We start from the raw sequence: 19,047 nt of genomic DNA on the forward strand, positions 1-19,047 counted from the left end.
CAGCAGTAAACTGAAGGTCATGAGTCATGGTTGGATTTCATGTCAACAACTGATTTTGCTATCACATTACATAACAGTACCTCAATACTAAAATACATATATTTGTGTTAAATGTAAAGTGCTGGTAAAGTATCTACAAGTTTTTCCTCTTTTAAAATCTTTTGAAACGTGATGAAACATCCAAATTATTTTCATGAATATAAGATGACTATATAAGCACATTTGTAGTAACAGTGGTATTTATTTCCTCAAATTGGGCTGATAAAGTTTTAAATCTTTCTGTGCAAAACCATGACTCTCACACACACACACACACACACACACACAAACACACACGGGGTGTACTGGCCTCCTCAAAGCTGATAAAATTAGGCAGCTATTTAAAATGGGGACACCACTCACACAAGCACGTTGAGATCAGTTTCTTACAGTGGCCACATTAAAACAGCAGGTGTTAAATCATGAGCACCATTTATCAACACCACGAGATCTCCATTTTCTCCTCTGACACCCAGTTTTATTCTTCGGTGGCTGATGTGCAGACTCTGAAACAGTCGAGCTTTTACTGTTATTTAGGGTGAAATCGTGCAGAACTGGCAGGCGCTGCAGGAGAAGGACTGACGGAGCAGAGCGGGCAGCTGGCGGAGGAATCAGGGAACCGAGCGGTCGAGGACTTGGACGTGGCAGGCGACAGGGGATGATGAAGCACAAGCAGACGGACACGCAGGTAGCACCAGTGACAGATCATAAAAATAAACGTAGCTGTAGCTTTTGTACCATTAGTGATGGTTGAACAATGTGGTGGAGACTCTGCAGAAGGATCCAGAGTAGCAGCAGGTGCGATTTAACGGGGAACAGGTACAGTACGACCTAACCCTGACCCTCAAAGCAAGTCTTTACCATCAAAACAGCCTTTTGAAAAAGACAAAATGAAGACAAAATTACCTCACTTTCACAAATTCTCCTCACTCTGTCAGGTTTCTCCTTAAAATGGTCCTCACAAAGACATAGAGGAGAAGTAGACAAACACACAGCACACGAGGGAATAGAAAACAAAAGAAACCCATCAGGAATAAAGGGTGGTGACAACATAACCCTGTGTTTTCAAGCTGCTCTCTCAGCCTCACACTTCACATGTTGATACAGATCAGTGATCACTGAGAATTGATACCTGCTCTAAAAATAAGTGGGTGTGAAGTGAAGGACGGGCCGAGCAGTAGCACGGCACATCTTCCTGCGTTAACAAGTGTTGGTTTGACAGCCACAGACGTTCAGAGTTGACACCACTATGCCTTCAAAATGACATTTAAGTAAAAATATAAAAAGTAATAATGACAAACACTATCAGAGTCCTTACATGTAAAGTATATAAATGAATATACAGAATATGAAGTTGTAGAATTACTAGTAACTAAAACTCAAATAAATGTAGGAGTGACAGTAAATGTATTGAAATGGCACAAAATGTATGTATTTATTTATTTAAATTAAATATATATATAAAAAAAAGACCTCAGTAATGAACACCAGTAGTTAAATGGAAACAAAATGAGTAAATGTTAAAATGAATATTGTGACGACTGAGAAGAATCTTTTCTCACAGCCTCAGATGAACATTTACTGTTGAACCGGGGTTTTGTGTGAATAAAACTTGAATAGGAGCTTCAACCAGGCTGATTCAGAATAAACAGTAAATTAAACTTTGAGTTTACAATCACACTGATGTGATCAAATCACCTGATGAGTCTCGTGTGTTTTTTGCGTCCAATCCTCTGATGTAATACTGTATGTGAAAGTCATAAATTGAATCGCTGGTCCAAATATGACATGGGTTAACTGTCAAGTGAGGTACTACCTTATATTAAGAAGGAACATTTAAATGTTATTTGAGATATAAGATAGTTCCCTGAGGTATAAATTACACAAGTAATGTTGAACACAGACTTCTTGACGTGTTAGATTCCTCTGTTTGTTTTTTGCGAGGCCGCACCATCAAGCAGAGTTTCTGATCCCGACCTCTGAACTCTTCTGCAGCTTCTGAGAGGGAACTGGAGAAGTCTGAGAGCTGGAGCACCTGCTGTGAAGCAGTCACCAGCAGCCAGACGCTGCACTTCTCCAGGTTACCCCCTCAACCCACAGCCCACCACCCCCCGACTCCGTGGTTTGAAGGGTAAAGGGTCATCTTCGGATTTGAAAGTGTCAGATGTGAGCTGGTTTACTGGATGCGAGGGATTGGAGCGTCACCCGAAACCAACGATAATGACAATTCACTGAGGGACGATTCATGGTCAGTGTATGTTACCGAGTCCCTGCTGGATTTCTAAATATCACAAATCTGAAGAGACGAGTCATTTATTTCATGAAGCCTAAAAGGCATTTTAACATATTGGAAAACTAAATTAGGGTCAAGTCAGTTTTTTTTATCCAGGCCAGTCAGACATCATAAAGTTTCTGCACAATATGACCTTTCCTCTGACTACAACAGCTGGAATAAACATAATCAAAGGTCTATGAATAGATGGTCTCACACAGATTGTCAAGTCCTTCATGAATTTACCACTTTCAAATAAGACAGTCGTTATAAAGGGTTTGTAAGATGCAACAAACTGCTTTATTAATGTTTCATTAATGCTTTTTAGATCTTTGATATTTTCATTTGACCATTTACTGTTTGCGAACGAGCTGCAGAGCCTTTGGACCAAAAACACATTAACTTATAACTAAATATACCTTAATTGTATAACTTCATACTAATTTACAACTGCTGACTCATTGTCTTATTATCATAAACATATTTCTTAATGATATTGATGATATTACCACTGTCTCAATGCTTTTCTGTCGGCTAAAATAAAAATCTTTGAGTGTTAAACATATTACAAACATTTATAACTGCATTATTAACAATTATGAAGGTTTTTTCACAAATGTTTTATAACTCACACTTCATTGATTACCTATCAATTACTTACTAAAGAATAATGATATATGATGCCTGATTACAAAGTAGTATAATTTACTGTAGAGTTACAAGTTAACCAGTAGCCTCAATACCACCATCAGATGGCAGTAAAGTTTTAGTAGATACATCTGACACGCGGTTTACTGAAATATTTGTGCAGTAGCTGAAGTGTAATTGTATTTATTGGATATCAGAGTAACTGTGCACCAACCTTCTAAACTGACCTGTAGACTGACGGCTTATTTGACTTTATTAGGAGATGGTTTCAGTTACAGCAGAGTTGTGCTCAGTAATACTACTCCACAGTTTCAGTTGTTTTACAAGTGTAACTCTATGAGGAGAAGATGCCATATAGACAGAATTTATTCAAATTAATTTATTGATATATCTATGTCATGGGGAGCCTTGTTTAATTTGACACAACATTGGTAGTTCAGCGTATAAAAGTAGCATATATAAACATTAATACATGTTGTACAAGACTGTATTTGTTAGCAGAGATAAGGAGACTTTCTTTTTAATGTACAGCAGTTTTGACTCCTCCCACGTAGACATATATTTGTTAATAGCAGCATTGGTATCAATAAATCTTCTATCAACCACATTATAGTGTGATGTCAGCAAATATCTATATATGGCCGATAACATTAAACACTAAAGTAACATGTTACCAGCTTATCTGACAATGAACAAAAAAATAAGAATCTAGTGTCATTTTAATGTAAAAACATGGCAGACTGTCATACAAATGTCTTTAATTGCTCTGGTTTCTATTTTTCCATTTTTTCCAGAGATTATTTTTTGCACAAGCTATTTTGAAGTGACGCTGTTAAAAGATTTTTGACTTAACAAAAGATTCACAGCTCAATCTCATTGTTTTCATGTAGTTGTACAGACATCCCAGACCTGGGCAAAATGCAACAATGTGTACATTTCTGTTTCCAGATCGTTAATCACATCTTCATCATTGTCTAGAAAGAAATGGCGAGGAGATGTTTGCTGTGGCGTCATCTGGTTTCAGCTTGCACGTGTCTCAAGTGTTTCGGGGGTTTACTCTAACCTAAAAACAGCAATGCTCCATGTGGAGCTGTCAAGAATTATGCCAGCAATGGCAGACATGTACGGTTGCTCCCTCCTGGGTATTTTGTTTCACTCATGCTCACAGACCACTGGATGTCCAGCAAAGGTCAGCACCTTGTTAGGGTCGGCTGGGACAACTAACAACACTATTGTTGAGAGAATACTTCTCTCGACAAATGCTATATTGTGTTTCACTTTGAAAACAGAGAAAATTTAGTGTTGAAATCAATTTTTTAGGCAAATGACAGAACTGTGATACACCAACTATTTTAAATTGAATTAATAAATGTTGTAACTTTTCAAGGAACAGGCCAATGATCAGACTATGCACAAGTTATTTTGTACAAAAGTATCTACAGATTAAATGTAGGCTAATGTACATACTCAACAATTTTATTAAAATTTAAATAAAAACACCCATGTTCATAATCACACAATGTGATAGTGTGGCAGGGCAATCCTCAAGTGTCTTCATGATTTTCTTTACCGTATTTATTGTTTAATTTAAGAGTTTAATAATAATTTAATGGTTGAATCCAACAATTCACAAATTAATGTTAATGTAATTGTTGGATTCACAACTCACAGTTGTTTTTTACGGTTGTTTCTTATCAAATAAAAAATGTAAACTGAAATAAAATAATACTGACAATGAAAAAAGTTTAATACTAAATAAACTTTAGAAGAAATACACGTGTGTACTATTGTTCTTAATTACTTTATGATTTTATTATGAATTATAAAATACAATATGCTGCACAACTTACATATTATTTTTAGTAAAAGTTAGGAAAAACATGCTGTGGTTTTAAAATGCTTCACTTTTGCTCTGTTAATGTCTGGCGTCCACACCACTCCAAAGTTTTCCAGGCCCTAAAACAAAGACTTTTGGAAATGCTGCAGACTTTGTCTTAGTTTGAAAACTACAGGAGTTTTAGTCTGGACAGGCAGAAACTGAGACTTTTCTAAACACACACAGATTTGCTTCCTGATTGCAGCTTATCACTCAGGACTTGACCACCGGCAGTAAATGCACATCATTACTAAGACTTAGTCTAAGTACCAGTTCCACATCGTCGTTGGTCCAATAAAAGAAATTCTGTTTCTCTTAAGTAGTATTTACTGCAACCAAGCAACCAACTGTAAATAGAAACTGCTCCATGTGTACACTGGCACACGCATAACTAGTGTACGTGAATGGTCACTTGATACGGAGCTTATTTCTGATACAGAGCTCAAACACTTGTCTGGACGGGGATTGCTTTTGTTTTAAAACTGTTTTATAGTGAAACACACTAGTGTGAACGCAGCCTGTGGATGTTGTGAAGTCCAGACACCTCACACCACCTGGGGGTCATGTTCACTGCTGATCAGAGCTGCAGCCATCTTGATTTGTAAAAATGGCGAAGGCCAAGAGATTCTCAGGGAGGAGCAACCGGAGTGGCCACCGAAACAAAGATCATAAGAGAGCAACAAAGAGCATCTGGGATCAGAACACACACACAAGGGGAGTGTCTTCACGCTTTGGACACCATGACTCCACTGTATCGTTACATAGAACATTGCTGTGAAGAAACACATGTATTTACAGTACATTAGATAACATTTTAAAAGGTTTTATAATCAAATTTTGAAGCTTATATATAATATACAGTGAGAGCACAGTGAGAGCACAGTGAGAGCACAGTGAGGCGGCTTAAGACACAAGTGATCAGCATCAGAGTTGTAAAATGTGTTGTTGTTTATCAAGTGTTTGTCGTTTTCTGCTCAGAAAGAAGAGTTTAAAAGCACAACCTTCAAAAAAATCAGTCTTTAAACTTGAAGGAATAATAATGTGACATCTATTGTTATGATTATCGATATAGAATTATTATCTTTGTATTTTGGTATCATTTTTGGCTGTATTGACCATTCCTGTACTAAACTGTTATTTGTTGACAGAAACACTTGGGGTTTTGGTTATCAGCAGCTGCTCTCTAGTGGTAAACCCAAGTAACTGCACACGTAGACCACTGCACCATTGTATGATGGATCAGTGAACACAATGTTTTTTTAGTCGCCCAACCCCATTTGATCAGAACTGAAAAATGGAGATGACACATTATTAGAAAACATATCAAATTTCTTTAAAGGTTCAACATCTGAATCACCAAATCCTGCGCATGGGGGTTGTAGCAGAATATGAATCAGCCCATAATTCAGTGGTAATATTAACTTATCATACCCTATGATAACAGTTATAAGTGTACCATTCTTATAGTCTTATTATTTGTGTTATTTGTGTGTGCCTCTGTGTGTGTCATCCATAATGAAATCTACCGTTGCGGTCAGCGTGCAGTGGAGGAGGCAGCCCTCAGTGCTGCAGCCTGTGTCAGCCTGTGTCAGGAGTTTCCTCCACACTGCTGCATACTGATGTCGTCCAGGCAGATAAAATAAGCTGCTGCCGTCGCTCCTGTTTCACTGCTCTTCTTCACGCTCCAGACGCGACATGACACCCGCCAGGCAGAGGCTCCTGGTGCTTCTTACACTTCTCTGCATTAGTGGAGCAGCTGAATCCAAGAGGATTTTCAAATGTCCTTCAGGATGCGCCTGCTCCAGGGAGACCATCATCTGCGTCGGTCCTGCTCACATGCCCAGGACCATACCCAGCGACATCAACTCACTGTGAGTTTCAACAACACAGTGTTTATTCAGTCCGAGTGTGATTGTTTCTTCATTGTAGCAGAACACAGTCAATGGTGCTTTCAAGGAGAGGGGTTCGGTTGCTGCTGTGCTGCAGACTGGGCTCTCAGTGGGTCTGCTACAGAGTGATGAGGTGAGATGTCCCGTTCAGTCAGAGTTGGACTTTGATTAATGTTTGTGTCTCGTCCAACAGGAGCATGGTGAATGGATCCATCCCTGAAATCACAGAGGGCATGTTCGCACTCATGCCTTCTCTTCAGCTGCTGTAAGTGCACTTTGTGAAACGTGAAACCTCCATCGATTCATTGGTTGACAGTGATTAACTGGATTAGTAATAATGGATTATCAATAATAAACCTCTTTCTGTCTGTTGAGTTACTAATTTTTTTGTTTTGTTTTTTTACAGGCTTCTCAATGCAAATTCTTTGACCACAATTAAAGATGATGCTTTCTCTGGTCTCCCACATCTTGAATACTTGTGAGTATTATTCAGCTTTTTTATTGAAACATGCAAAATGACATGCATTTTTTTGCATTATTACAAGAGTTAAAGAACTATTATGTTTTCCATCATCTTGTAAATACATCTTCAGACCACGTGTACTCCCAGTATCCAAGTAACATCCCAGTCATAGGCAGCTATGACCAAACACTTGCCACATATTAGCCTATGCCTACTCAGAGACATGCAAAGAATCATGTTTTCCGATATCCATAATATTAATGATGATAAACTTTATTTATATAGCAGCTTTAAAAACAGAGTTGACAGAGTGCTTTGACAGCAAAGCAAAAACGTGGTGGAAAACAAAGAAGTGTTCAAATTACATATATAAACATAAGATTATGTCACATAACAACATGATCACATAAAAGCAGTAAAGTTGCAGAAAGGAAAAAGACGACATCAAATTGAAAGCCCTGCTGACTTATCCACACATAAACATGACCTAATGTGTTTAATCCTTTTCTTCTTGCTGGTCCACGATACTAAACTTCAGTTTTCTTGTTCATTGAGCAGATTCATCGAAGGCAACAAGATTGAAACAATCACCAAAAATGCCTTGCGTGGTCTACGAGATTTGACTCATCTGTAAGTCAGATATTATTCCCTGAAATGTTTGATGCTGTAAAGTCACGGTGAACAGATGATGTCACAGAGCATTGACAGCAGAGTGTGTTTTCCCTCTTGTGTTTCCTGCGTCTCTCAGCTCCCTCGCCAACAACAAGATGAGGTTTCTGCCAAGAGATCTTTTTTTTGACTTGGATTCGTTGCTGGAACTGTGAGTAAGCAGTTGTACAATCAGCATGTGTTGTGTGTGTTGTGTGTGTGTGTGTGTGTGTGTGTGTGTGTGTGTGTGTGTGTGTGTGTGTGTGTGTGTGTGTGTGTGTGTGTGTGTGTGTGCTGACTCAATGCTGCCAGCATTAAATCTCTCAAGAATAAATATAGAATAAATATTATATATGCCACTTAGTTTTAACACTTTTAAAATGGTTTGATGGAGATTGATAATGAGGGAAAACTTTAAGACTTCACTTACGCATTAAGTTAAACTAATTATTTGTTTATTTTTGTTCCTGCACAGTTAAAATGTTATATATGGAAGGTTTTTACCCTGTAGAATGCAACATTGTCATTTGGATTGATGCAATAGGTGTAATGTTTTTGGATGGTTGGATGGATGGATTGATGGATAGACAGATCTTATACAGATACTTTACTTCACTGATTCATTGAACTGTCTTGAGCCTTCGTGGCTTCTCAAACTCTGTCAATCTTTCCCTCTCATCAATATAAAAACAACTATTTCATATTTTACTGTTTCCTCCAGTAAATGTGTCCAAACTCGTGCTGTAAATGTCAATTCCCTCTCTGCCGTGTCCCAGGGATCTACGAGGCAACTCTTTCCAGTGCAGCTGTGAGAACAAATGGCTGATGACGTGGCTGAAAAACACAAACGCCACAGTGTCGGATGTCTTCTGCGCAGGGTCCAGTGATATGAAGGGCAAACGGCTCCGCGACCTTCCTATTCCACCGGGCGAGTGCATGTCCACAGGTAAAAAACGACGAGTGCGATGAGAAAGAGAAAAGAAATCAATAAAAGTGTTGAATAAATAAACAGGATGCTTCCATGCACCATTCTGCACTCAACCAGACGACAGTATTAGAGTCTCATCTGATTATTAACAGAGAAAAAACTGAATGTCAGTTCATACCTATATAACAATAACAATTGTTAGTAACCCAAAAGGATTTTGTTACACGAGTCAATTTGTTATGAATGATATTAGGAAGTCTAATGTATTAAATTCTAAATATTAAAACCAAAATAACCGACATTCTGTAGATGATTGCTCCGACTGTACAGTTTATAAATGTAATTTCAGTAGTTAGTTCCTGAATGTTTCACTCAGTCAGCAGACTGACTGACAGTTGCTGTTTGTGTCTGCATCTCACAGACTTTGTGCGTCATCAGTCCATTCCCATTCAGTCCATGTCAGCAGACATCTTCTCCTTTAAAGAGGACATCTATGTGGCCATGGCTGCTCCCAACACCAACAGCTGCGTGGTCATGGAGTGGGATCACATCGAAATGAACTTCAGAAAATTTGATAATATCACAGGTTTGACAAAACACACTCTAAATCGTTGTTGTTTTTTTAAAAATAAAAGACAAAGCTAGTGATATTCTGTATTTTTCTAATGTCAACACATCTCGTCAAAAGACCAAAACCAAGATAGGCAAAGTCTGATACAGCTTATTCCCTTTGCTTGTCAATAGTAATGTGATTTTCTCTGTTGACAACCTCTTTTTCTCGCAGGGAAGTCGGTTGTTGGATGTAAGTCGGTCCTGATCGACAACCACGTCCTGATAATCGTCACCCAGCTCTTTGGTGGATCCCACATTTATAAGTTTGACGATCAACAAAACAAGTTCACCAAGTTTCAAACTATTGAGGTCTTCAACATCTCCAAGCCAAATGACATCGAGGTCTTCCAATTGGACGGTGATTGGTATTTTGTGATTGTGGACAGCTCCAAGGCTGGACTGTCCACTCTGTACAAGTGGATCGACCAGCCAGACCGCAATGAAACTGGTTTTAACTCCTACCAGTTTCTCCACGAGTGGTTTCGCGATACGGACGCTGAGTTTGTTGAAGTGGACGGGAAGTCCTACCTCATCTTAGCCAGTCGATCTCAGTCACCTGTCATCTACCTGTGGAACAAAAGCTCCCTGAAGTTCATTCTCCATGGTGAGATTCAGAATGTGGACGACGTGGTGGCAGTCAAAGCGTTTCGGGAGGACGGAGAGTTGTACCTGGCCACGACCTGCTACATCGGTGACTCCAAAATCCTCAAATGGGCCAATAAGCTGTTCACGGAGGTGCAGGCTCTGCCGTCTCGAGGAGCCATGGTCCTCCAGCCGTTCTCCTTCAGAGACAGACACTACCTCGCCCTCGGCAGCGACTACTCCTTTACACAGATCTACCTCTGGGACGCGGAGACCAAAACCTTTCGCAAGTTCAAGGACATTTACGTGCAATCGCCTCGGTCGTTTACAGTCGTGACCACAGACCGCAGGAATTTCATCTTCTCTTCCAGCTTCAAGGGCAAATCCATGGTTTTTGAGCATATTACTGTAGATCTGAGCCTATAGTGCCTCACAAAACCACAACTAATGACATTTTGAGTTGGTCGCCCCAATCAACACTGTGTTTATGCCACAAAGTTTCCAAGAGTCTCAAACAATGTATTATGCTCCTTATGCAGCCGACAGATATATCTTGTTTATGACCAAAAAAAATTGGCAAGTTTCTGCAACTCATATGCATTTCTAGCAATTAATAATCGACTCTCAAACAGCTAACTAAAAACTGACAGAAATGCCAACCTTTGCAATGTTAACAGCATGATTATATACGATATATTTTATATATTATAAACCAAACGGAACAAAACACTGATTTCGTGCCGTGTGAAATTTGTTTGGCTCGACCACTGCAAGCAAGACTGTTACCCTAACATGCTTTGTACTCTTTAAGTGAGGTGATTTGTTTTGGAACAACAGAAAGGTCGAAGCCATCTCCTCCCAGTATGACCAGTGCATGACACAGACATTTTCTTATTAACAAAATAACAGCACTATTGACTAAATATGCATTTATAACCAGCTACTGTATGAACAGAGTGCCTGATTAGTGGCAAAATGAAATGTAATCACTCCGGATTCCTATGCAAAATGTATACAAATATTAAGTGTTGCTACAATCATGAGGTTGTATGCTGCTGTATGACTTGAATGCATTTATATGGATTTATGCCAAAAAACGTCTGCTCTCTTTTTACTAACATTTTTCATTTATCTTGGAGATTATTTACACTGTTTGCCTTGGAATATAACAGAGGGATCGCTGCCTGCTGCAGAAGCTGAAGCTTAAATGTGTTGCGGCCTTGAATTTGTATGAGGAACTAGAAAGTGGCAAGGGATGAAAAATGCATATGAAATGGAATGAAATTAATAAAATGCTTTGAAAACATGGAAGATGAAAAGAAAACTGGAGCTGAGAGCTGAAGTGCATCAGATGAAGAGGCTGAACCATGTTGGTGAAACAGCTGGAAGTCAAATGATACACAACCAAATATGAAATCAGAAATAAAATGCATTTAAACTATGGAAGAAGTTCTTTGTTTTATTATCAGACAGTTGAATGTTATAGCGAAACAGCTGAAATGGAAAGAAACAGAACTCAACAAAGCAACTACTGACCAATCAGATCACTTTAAACCCAGAGTCTTTATTCCCGCGGGATCCTGTATATTATGAAACTATATGATAATAAATCATCAAAAATAAAATCTGATAGAATATAATAAAACTAAAAAGAGGGTGAATGAAATTACTCTATTTTATCATACTGGTCATTTGGGTACATTTTGGAATGTTTATGCATTGAGTAGACTTAGAATAGATCTGAAAGAGTCAAAAGATGGGCGAGACCTTGAGCACTTGATGGATGTGCAATTTTCCAATTAAAATTAATAAATTCAAACTCTCAGATTTTTAGTCTCATAATAAAATGAAACATCTTTAGCTTCTAATTTAATTAAATTTTGTGTGTATATCCACTACACTTTTCTAGAAGCCTGCTGTGTATTGACTTTCATAAAACAGGAGTTTAGTCGGTTTCATAGAAATCACATTTGTATCCCTAAATATTATTATTATTTGGTGGGATGGATATTATTCATTATGTTATTATAAAGCCAACTTCTTTCATTTTGTTGGAAATAGCATATTTACATGGGAGAAGCCATGTTGTTTCTCAGTTAACGTTGGGACAATGAGAGTTCCACACAAAATTGGGGTGTTCCCAGTTTTACGAGGGTCTGTAAATGCATCGTGACGCCTCCGTGACGTCACAGGGCCCGGAAGTGATGCAGGTCGTCTGATAATCCGTTTATGATGATGCAAAATGTCCCTGAACACAACACGAGCCAACATGGGGATGGTTTGATCTGAAACTCACCTCGTGTTTTTATTTACTCGTTATTATTTATTTATTTATTATCATTATTATTATCTCTGTGACTGGGAGCGACATGGATCCGTCCAGGAGGAGTGAGAGTGACTGGCAGGGGCTGATCAACGAGGTGAGACTGGAGCACTGAGGTTATTCCTACTGTAGCCTGCTCTGATCATGTACATGCAACACATATACAAACACTGTCATCTACCTGTATATTCTCTGCGAGTATATAATATAATATCCAGGTTAGATCGAGCAAATCTCAGTTATTCTCTCTGTGTGAGGAATGTACACAAGGAAGTGGGTTTGTCCTCCTCTTCCCTGCACCTGCAGAATCCAGAGACATACAAAACAACATGCACCACACTGTAGGAGTATTGGCAATACATTATTTTTAATGCATTAATAATACAATCCACAGATGAAGTATTTTTTACTCAAATACTGCCCCGGTTTCTCAGATGTGTGTATTTATGGTTTCCTTTGTCTTCCATAAAGTAAAAATGAATTTTATCACTGTGTGTTTTGAGAATTTGTCATTTTCCAAATTACTTTTTAGAAAAATCCACCTAATGAATTAATCGAGATAATAATCGTCTCTGAAAGATGGAGATACACGTTACTTTGCAGAGCACAACTTTAAAAACACAACATGTGATCACTAGATGAAATATAATACTTTGTTACAGATTGAAAACTGGTAGAAATAATATTAATGATGACAATTCATTTTGTATCATGACACCTTTCATGACTCAGAACCTTACAATGCATCATATATAAACACAAGAGAGAGTATTTGTAATAGTTACAATTAGTAGTCTGCTGACATGACTGATGTACTTTTACTTAGATAAAGGATTAGAATACAACGTGGACATCACCTCCATGTCCATGTTTTACACAGCTCCAGTATTATGGTGTAAAAGTCAAATGTATTCTGCTATATTCTATACTTTTTGATTAACAAATGACGCAGTCCACATCAACCTACATGTTATTTTGTCAATGACAGTGATTCTTATAATACCACTTAATCAACAGAAAATTCATTAATCATGATAATTGAACCATCATCATTTAATTCACATTTAGTTAGCAGAGTAGAAAATGCTATAAACCCACTTGTGTCGGCTTCTCCAATGTGAGGATCTGTTGCGTTTCTCTGTTTAGTCTTAATTTTAATTGAACCTCTGGCTTTTGGTTCCGGGAAACTATTTGCTTTTTCCACTATTTTCCAACATAATAGGCTGAGTGATTAATTAAAACATAATCAGCAGATAAATGCATTAACAGATGCCATGAGCAACATCACCAGAAGGGGACCTTATACACCTAATGTGATTTTGTATTGTCTCTCTTGTTTTAGTGTAACTCAGAACTATTCCATGTTCACATATCAGGGCCTTTAACATCTGTTCCCTCGTGCAGTTTGTAATTTGCAAGCGTAAACTGGAGAGCAAGAAAGAGGCTCTCCTGATTCTGTCGAAGGAGCTGGACACGTGTCAGCAGGAGAGGGATCAGTACAAGCTGATGGCAAACCAGCTCCGCGAGCGGCACCAGGGCCTCAAGAAGAAGTACAGAGAGCTCATCGTAAGACACCTGTGCTCAACTATCATCTGTGGGCTCGTGGCAGCAAGGTGTCAGTTGTCCACTATTGAATTGTAAATATGTGACATTTTCTGACAGTGTCTTTGTTTTTATAACTGACAGGATGGGGATCTCTCTCTGCCTCCCGAGAAAAGAAATCAAGTGAGTGATTTTCTTTATACATCACTTTCTAATAAAAATACAAACTGGTACTTCAACAGTATTTGTGTACATCAGTAATGATCTTTGACCCGGCTAGTCTTTATTATGACACTTGTGACTAGTTTTTACTCAGCACTGCCTCCCTGGAAATTGAATCTAACATCTGGACAAACCCTGGTGTTTTTAATCTAACGTGACATCGTGTTTTCATCTTCTTCAGGTGAATTTGGCTCAGTTACTCACGGACTCCAGAGAGAAAAGTCATCAGCTTTCTGAGGAGGTGAAGGAGCTGAAACAGCGACTGGTGGAAGCTCAGGGAGATAACAAGGTACCAGCCCCTCATTTCTACCAGACGCTTCATCTTATCAAATTAGTTTAGAATATATGTTTATTTCACTGTGTGTCTTTTTTACTCTTGAATACATCTCTAGCATGTCCAGTTATGAATTACTTACAGTCATGAAGGAAAAAGACCGTTTGTGTGCTTCTTGTTCCTGCAGCTCCTCCGAATGACCATCACCAAACAGAGGCTGGGAGACGAGGAGGTCGGAGCTCGACACTTTCCCGCGCACGAGCGAGAGGATCTGGTCCAACAGTTAGAAAGAGCCAGAGAACAGGTGACGACTGAGGCTCGCTGCGCTGATCGCTCCCCTGTCTTTGGTTTTTAATCGTAATAATTCAGGGGTATGATTTGATATATTGCAACTCTAGGATGGTATTATTGTCTGTGATACTAAAGGTTAAAAGAACAGATAAACACAAGATACTAAAAGAACAGATCTGCATGCTCAGGATAGTTGATTTCTTTGAATTCTGTTGTAATAAATCTTTGATCCTTTTGTTTTATGGTCCATAATAATATAAGCTAGTAAAGAATAAGTAAAATGTACTTTTTTATTGTTTAAAGAATCAATCACGTCAACTGCGTTTTCCATAATTTCTATTTTAGCAAAGACTTTTTTAACACATCTGTTCATGTGTCCAGCTCAAAGCAAATGAGCAAACAAAATATTACACAAAATGTACCGAGCTCTGTGTAGATGTGTTATTTTCTGTGTCGCTGTAGAACGAGGTGCTGGAGCTCAGTGTGAAGTCGCTCACTGACGAGCTGCAGGACGTCCGAGCAGAGCGAGACGTGTTTCAGCAGAAGGCTCATCGTCTCAATGTGGAAATGAACCACATCGTGGGAAATGATGAGATTCGGTTTCTCGACATTGATGCACTCTGCATGGAGAACAGGTTTGTTACTCTTGTTTCTTTTATACTTATATATGATATTGGAGTATTTCTGTAATATTTAACTAAGAGAGTATAGCAGTGTCCACAGGTAAAGGAACAATCTCCAGGTCTGACACTTTGTTGTCCCAGTGATACTCGACTAGTTCAATTAGATTTGACTCAATCATAGCTTAATGTGTGAACTGACTGGTGATAGAACTCTTGAGGTCCAGTGATTTCTGATTAATGTTGATATTGAAACATTTGTTCCAGGTATTTGCATGAACGTCTCACTCAACTCCAGAAGGAGGTCAACTTGCTCAAAACAAATCTGATGAAGTACAAGGTAGCTGCATTTAAATAAGAAAGTTCTCAATTCCATAAAATCCTTTTTAAAGGACAAAATGTGACCTTTTTTTCTACATATGCTCAATAATCTATACTTCCTTGATCTCAGAGTGCCCTGGAGTGTCGGAAAAACTCTACAATCGGAGGCAAAGCCAACAGCAGCGCTCTGACAGGAGTGCTCTCTGCCAAACAAGGTCAGAGGATCATACGTTTTAAAACCATCTTACTGCAGTTTGAAGAATGTGTTAAAAAAGTGTAGCTGAACTGTCACTGATGTGTGTGTGTGTGTGTGTGCAGTGAAGGAATTGTTGCTCTCTGAAGAAAACGGCTGCAGTTTGCCGGTGACTCCTCAGTCCATCTCAGACCTCAAGTCTCTGGCCACAGCTCTGCTGGAAACCATCCATGAGAAGAACATGGTCATTCAGCACCAGCGGCAAATCAATAAGTACTGATATTTTATCTTGATGCTAGAGGAATACATTCTTTTTCACGTTCTAATTTGTATATGAATGAATAACTTTAATGCTGGGCGGAACTTCATTTTTCTTTCATTAGGATTCTTGGAAATCGAGTAGCGGAGCTGGAGAAGAAACTTAAAGCACTAGAGATGTCGGGATTATGGAGCCTGCCAGGTGGATATAAGCATCTTAATATATTAAGACTAATTAATAAATATACATTTGTAGATATTCTGTACAATAATTCATCTGTGTTATCATTTTCTTTGGCCTTCTGCTTTCTGGCTTCCTGAAGGCCTGACTTATAATGTGTCTCTGGGAATTTATGGTGGTATGTTCTTCTATTAACTTTCAACCTCTAAAGTCTTCATCTTTATCGTCCCTCATTTCTCATCTATGTTGCATTCAATTTACTCATCTACATCCAATTGAACCGCATAAGATATTCATATACAGATGACAACATGTTTGAGAACTGTCATATAGGAGCTAACTCAGTGTAATACTTTGTACTGACAGGAGGAAAAGATGCCATCATCCTGAACCCTCAGCCGACTGAGTCACCACAGTCTCCTGCACAGGAAGGTGAGTATACAGTGCAGCTACCCTGATCAAGGCTGGACAAATGAGGGAAGACCACACATGAGTTGTCACTAAGAATATGGTCATTTAAAGAAATAAAAATGGAAATATAGATATAGACATTAAATGTTTATAGCTTAGAAAGTGTCAGATCAGGTGAGGTGAATCTTCCTGAGCACCAAACTCCCATCAGGCCCCGGCAGCGAGAGGCCTCCTCAGAGAGGGGTCTTCACACAATCTTTATCCATCTGTACTAAAACTGTATTTCCTGAATGTTATTCTTCAATCTACATTTACAGCTGATAAAGGACCTGAAGATAAACCTGCCGAGCAGCAGATCTCCCCAGAAGTTCAAGACCAAGAGAGTGAAATACCAGAAGCATCAGATTTTCATGAAGAGGCCCCGCTGCCATCCAGCGAGGAGACGTCCCCACAGAAGCTTTCGCACCAGTCGGCGGATGAAGAGCCAGCCAGCCCTCAGATGGAAAAGCCAAACAATGACACTCAGATCGCTGTGGATTTAGCTGCTTTAACACAGGAAGAGGAGTTACTGAGTGATTCCCTTCCCTCTGTGACGGAGGTGAACGCACCTCGTCCGTCAGACCACGACACACAACTGAATTTACACGACTCCGACCCGACAGGAGGAGGAGAGTCGGATGAAGCTGAAACTGTCGAAGCTGAGTGTGTTACCACAGAGGAAGACATTGACGTTGCTTTGTCCTCCGCTGCCGCTGGTGAGAAGCAGCAGCACGTCGCCGCACCAAACCAGCAGGCAGAACTTTCAGATGAGACTGATGTTTGTGTCGGTCAGGAAATCTGACGTCTTCCAGGAGCCGCTTACAGGTTGCAGAGCATCAGGAGAAAGTGTAACAAGGGTAATTACTGAAGATTAATTTATAATGTAACGATACTTAATTTATTTTTATTAATAATGATGATTACAAATGATAATTTAGCTGCTAGGGTGAACAAACTGTCTATAATTGTGTTGTTAGTGGCCCATGCATGAAAGTTCATGGTTGTCTACAGTCCTGATTACATCACTATATGTTTCTTTCTTTCCTCTAAAGACATTTGTAGAAAAGAACTGTGTTCACACAGTTATCACAACACTTCCATTGATATTATATCCCTAAGAATGTTAATCAAGCCTAAGAAATAAGTGATTATTCGACTTGTGCTTTCATGTATTCCAACCTTTCAACCTGATGAATTAGACTACATGACCAACAGAATGTGAACAACCCAATGTGAGTCTTAAACACCTCATTTTCAAGACTGTGGACGTTAAAATGCGCTGAACTCTTCCAGGACAGATTTCCACAAGAGCCGGGTCAAGAGATTTAGCCAGGGAATTAGTGAGGTTAGGCAATGATGTGGGATTTTATCCAAAAACTTGTTGTTTTGAGGACAGATCTCTGAAAGCTAAGTCATGTCCTTCTGCACACAGCTTATATAAGACCAGTTCTTTCCAGACGTCCCTTTGTACTCAGTGGATTTGTTGTGTTGAAACAGGAAAATATTTTTTCCAAAAATGTAGGCACTTAGAGTGGGAACAAACTGTGTCAGAGGTGTAAAGTAGAGGATCTGTGAAATAGTAAACAAGGAATGTCTGCGATGAGGCGTGAAGAATTTGAATTGTCTGCATTTGATTATAAAATGTCAGCCTTACTGTGGATCAGCTCAGCTCTTCAGACTCACAGTCTGAATTCAAACACCAGAGAAGGAGAATGTAATTTGTTTTAGTTTTCTGAACATTACTGCTATGGGTTGATCTTCAACAGAAAGTTGTGGCTGGTTGTTAGTTTTCCACCTCAGTCCATGCTTTACAATTGATTTTTTTTTTTTTTTAAACTGCCCTATGTTGGGCCCTATGTAGAGAACAAAATTTAAGCCATTTATTTCATTCACTCAAACATAATAGAAACAATTCTAGTGTAAGACACTGGAGCCACATAGATTACCAGCACTAATGTCTCACCTGTGCTTTTGTGGTGAAATAAATAATCGTTAACTCAGCAGATTGAAATTACATAGAGCCATCTGTGTATTGTATCCGTGTTAAATGTGAACAGATAAATCATATATTTGTGGAAAATAAACAATTTTCAACTACTGCCTTTGGGAAAACAGTTTTGTATGCAATACAAATGAGATATTATAGGATATAGGATTTGATATATTGTGTTCTCTGAAAATATAGTTTAAAGGAGACATATTATTATTTCACATTTTTAATTTGGGTTCTTACTTCAGAGGGTTTAGTCTAATGGTCAGAAAATGAATCACTCTCCTCATAGTGTCCATTGCATGATTGGCCAACTGGTTCACTCTATTGTGATTGGTCAACAGCTTCCAGTGTTTACAGGAAATGTCATCCTCCTCTCTCTCTTTACCTGGCTTTTTTTGGGGGGTGGGACTAACCACAAGGGG

At 38.8% G+C, this 19,047-nt stretch overlaps 2 protein-coding genes across 4 annotated transcripts; both read left to right on the forward strand.

Annotated features, from left to right (window-relative positions):
- The first annotated feature begins 370 nt into the window (after positions 1–370).
- Positions 371–11,400, forward strand: LOC118123950 (leucine-rich repeat LGI family member 2). 2 transcript variants are annotated; one of them, XM_035181670.2, is made up of 10 exons: positions 371–727; positions 2,035–2,287; positions 3,908–6,706; positions 6,918–6,989; positions 7,131–7,202; positions 7,746–7,817; positions 7,936–8,007; positions 8,612–8,781; positions 9,185–9,349; positions 9,548–11,400. In XM_035181670.2, the coding sequence occupies exons 3-10, from the start codon at positions 6,531–6,533 to the stop codon at positions 10,381–10,383; spliced, it is 1,635 nt and encodes a 544-aa protein (XP_035037561.1). In that variant the 5' UTR covers positions 371–727; positions 2,035–2,287; positions 3,908–6,530; the 3' UTR covers positions 10,384–11,400. The 2 variants fall into 2 exon arrangements, with proteins under 2 accessions (XP_035037561.1, XP_035037570.1); XM_035181679.2 differs by having other exon boundaries at positions 376–727; positions 6,524–6,706.
- Positions 11,401–12,156: 756 nt separating this feature from the next.
- Positions 12,157–18,734, forward strand: LOC118119313 (coiled-coil domain-containing protein 149). Of its 2 annotated transcripts, XM_035173153.2 has the most exons (13): positions 12,157–12,377; positions 13,685–13,846; positions 13,967–14,005; positions 14,226–14,333; positions 14,506–14,622; positions 15,072–15,244; positions 15,497–15,569; positions 15,681–15,765; positions 15,869–16,016; positions 16,127–16,203; positions 16,325–16,360; positions 16,549–16,614; positions 16,911–18,734. In XM_035173153.2, exons 1-13 carry the CDS (start codon positions 12,327–12,329, stop codon positions 17,432–17,434), a joined length of 1,659 nt encoding a protein of 552 aa, XP_035029044.2. In that variant the 5' UTR covers positions 12,157–12,326; the 3' UTR covers positions 17,435–18,734. The 2 variants fall into 2 exon arrangements, with proteins under 2 accessions (XP_035029044.2, XP_035029054.2); XM_035173163.2 differs by lacking the exon at positions 16,325–16,360.
- The last annotated feature ends 313 nt before the right edge of the window (positions 18,735–19,047 follow it).

The sequence above is a fragment of the Hippoglossus stenolepis genome, chromosome 2 (assembly GCF_022539355.2).
Source record: "Hippoglossus stenolepis isolate QCI-W04-F060 chromosome 2, HSTE1.2, whole genome shotgun sequence".
In the NCBI taxonomy this organism is placed as follows: domain Eukaryota; kingdom Metazoa; phylum Chordata; class Actinopteri; order Pleuronectiformes; family Pleuronectidae; genus Hippoglossus; species Hippoglossus stenolepis.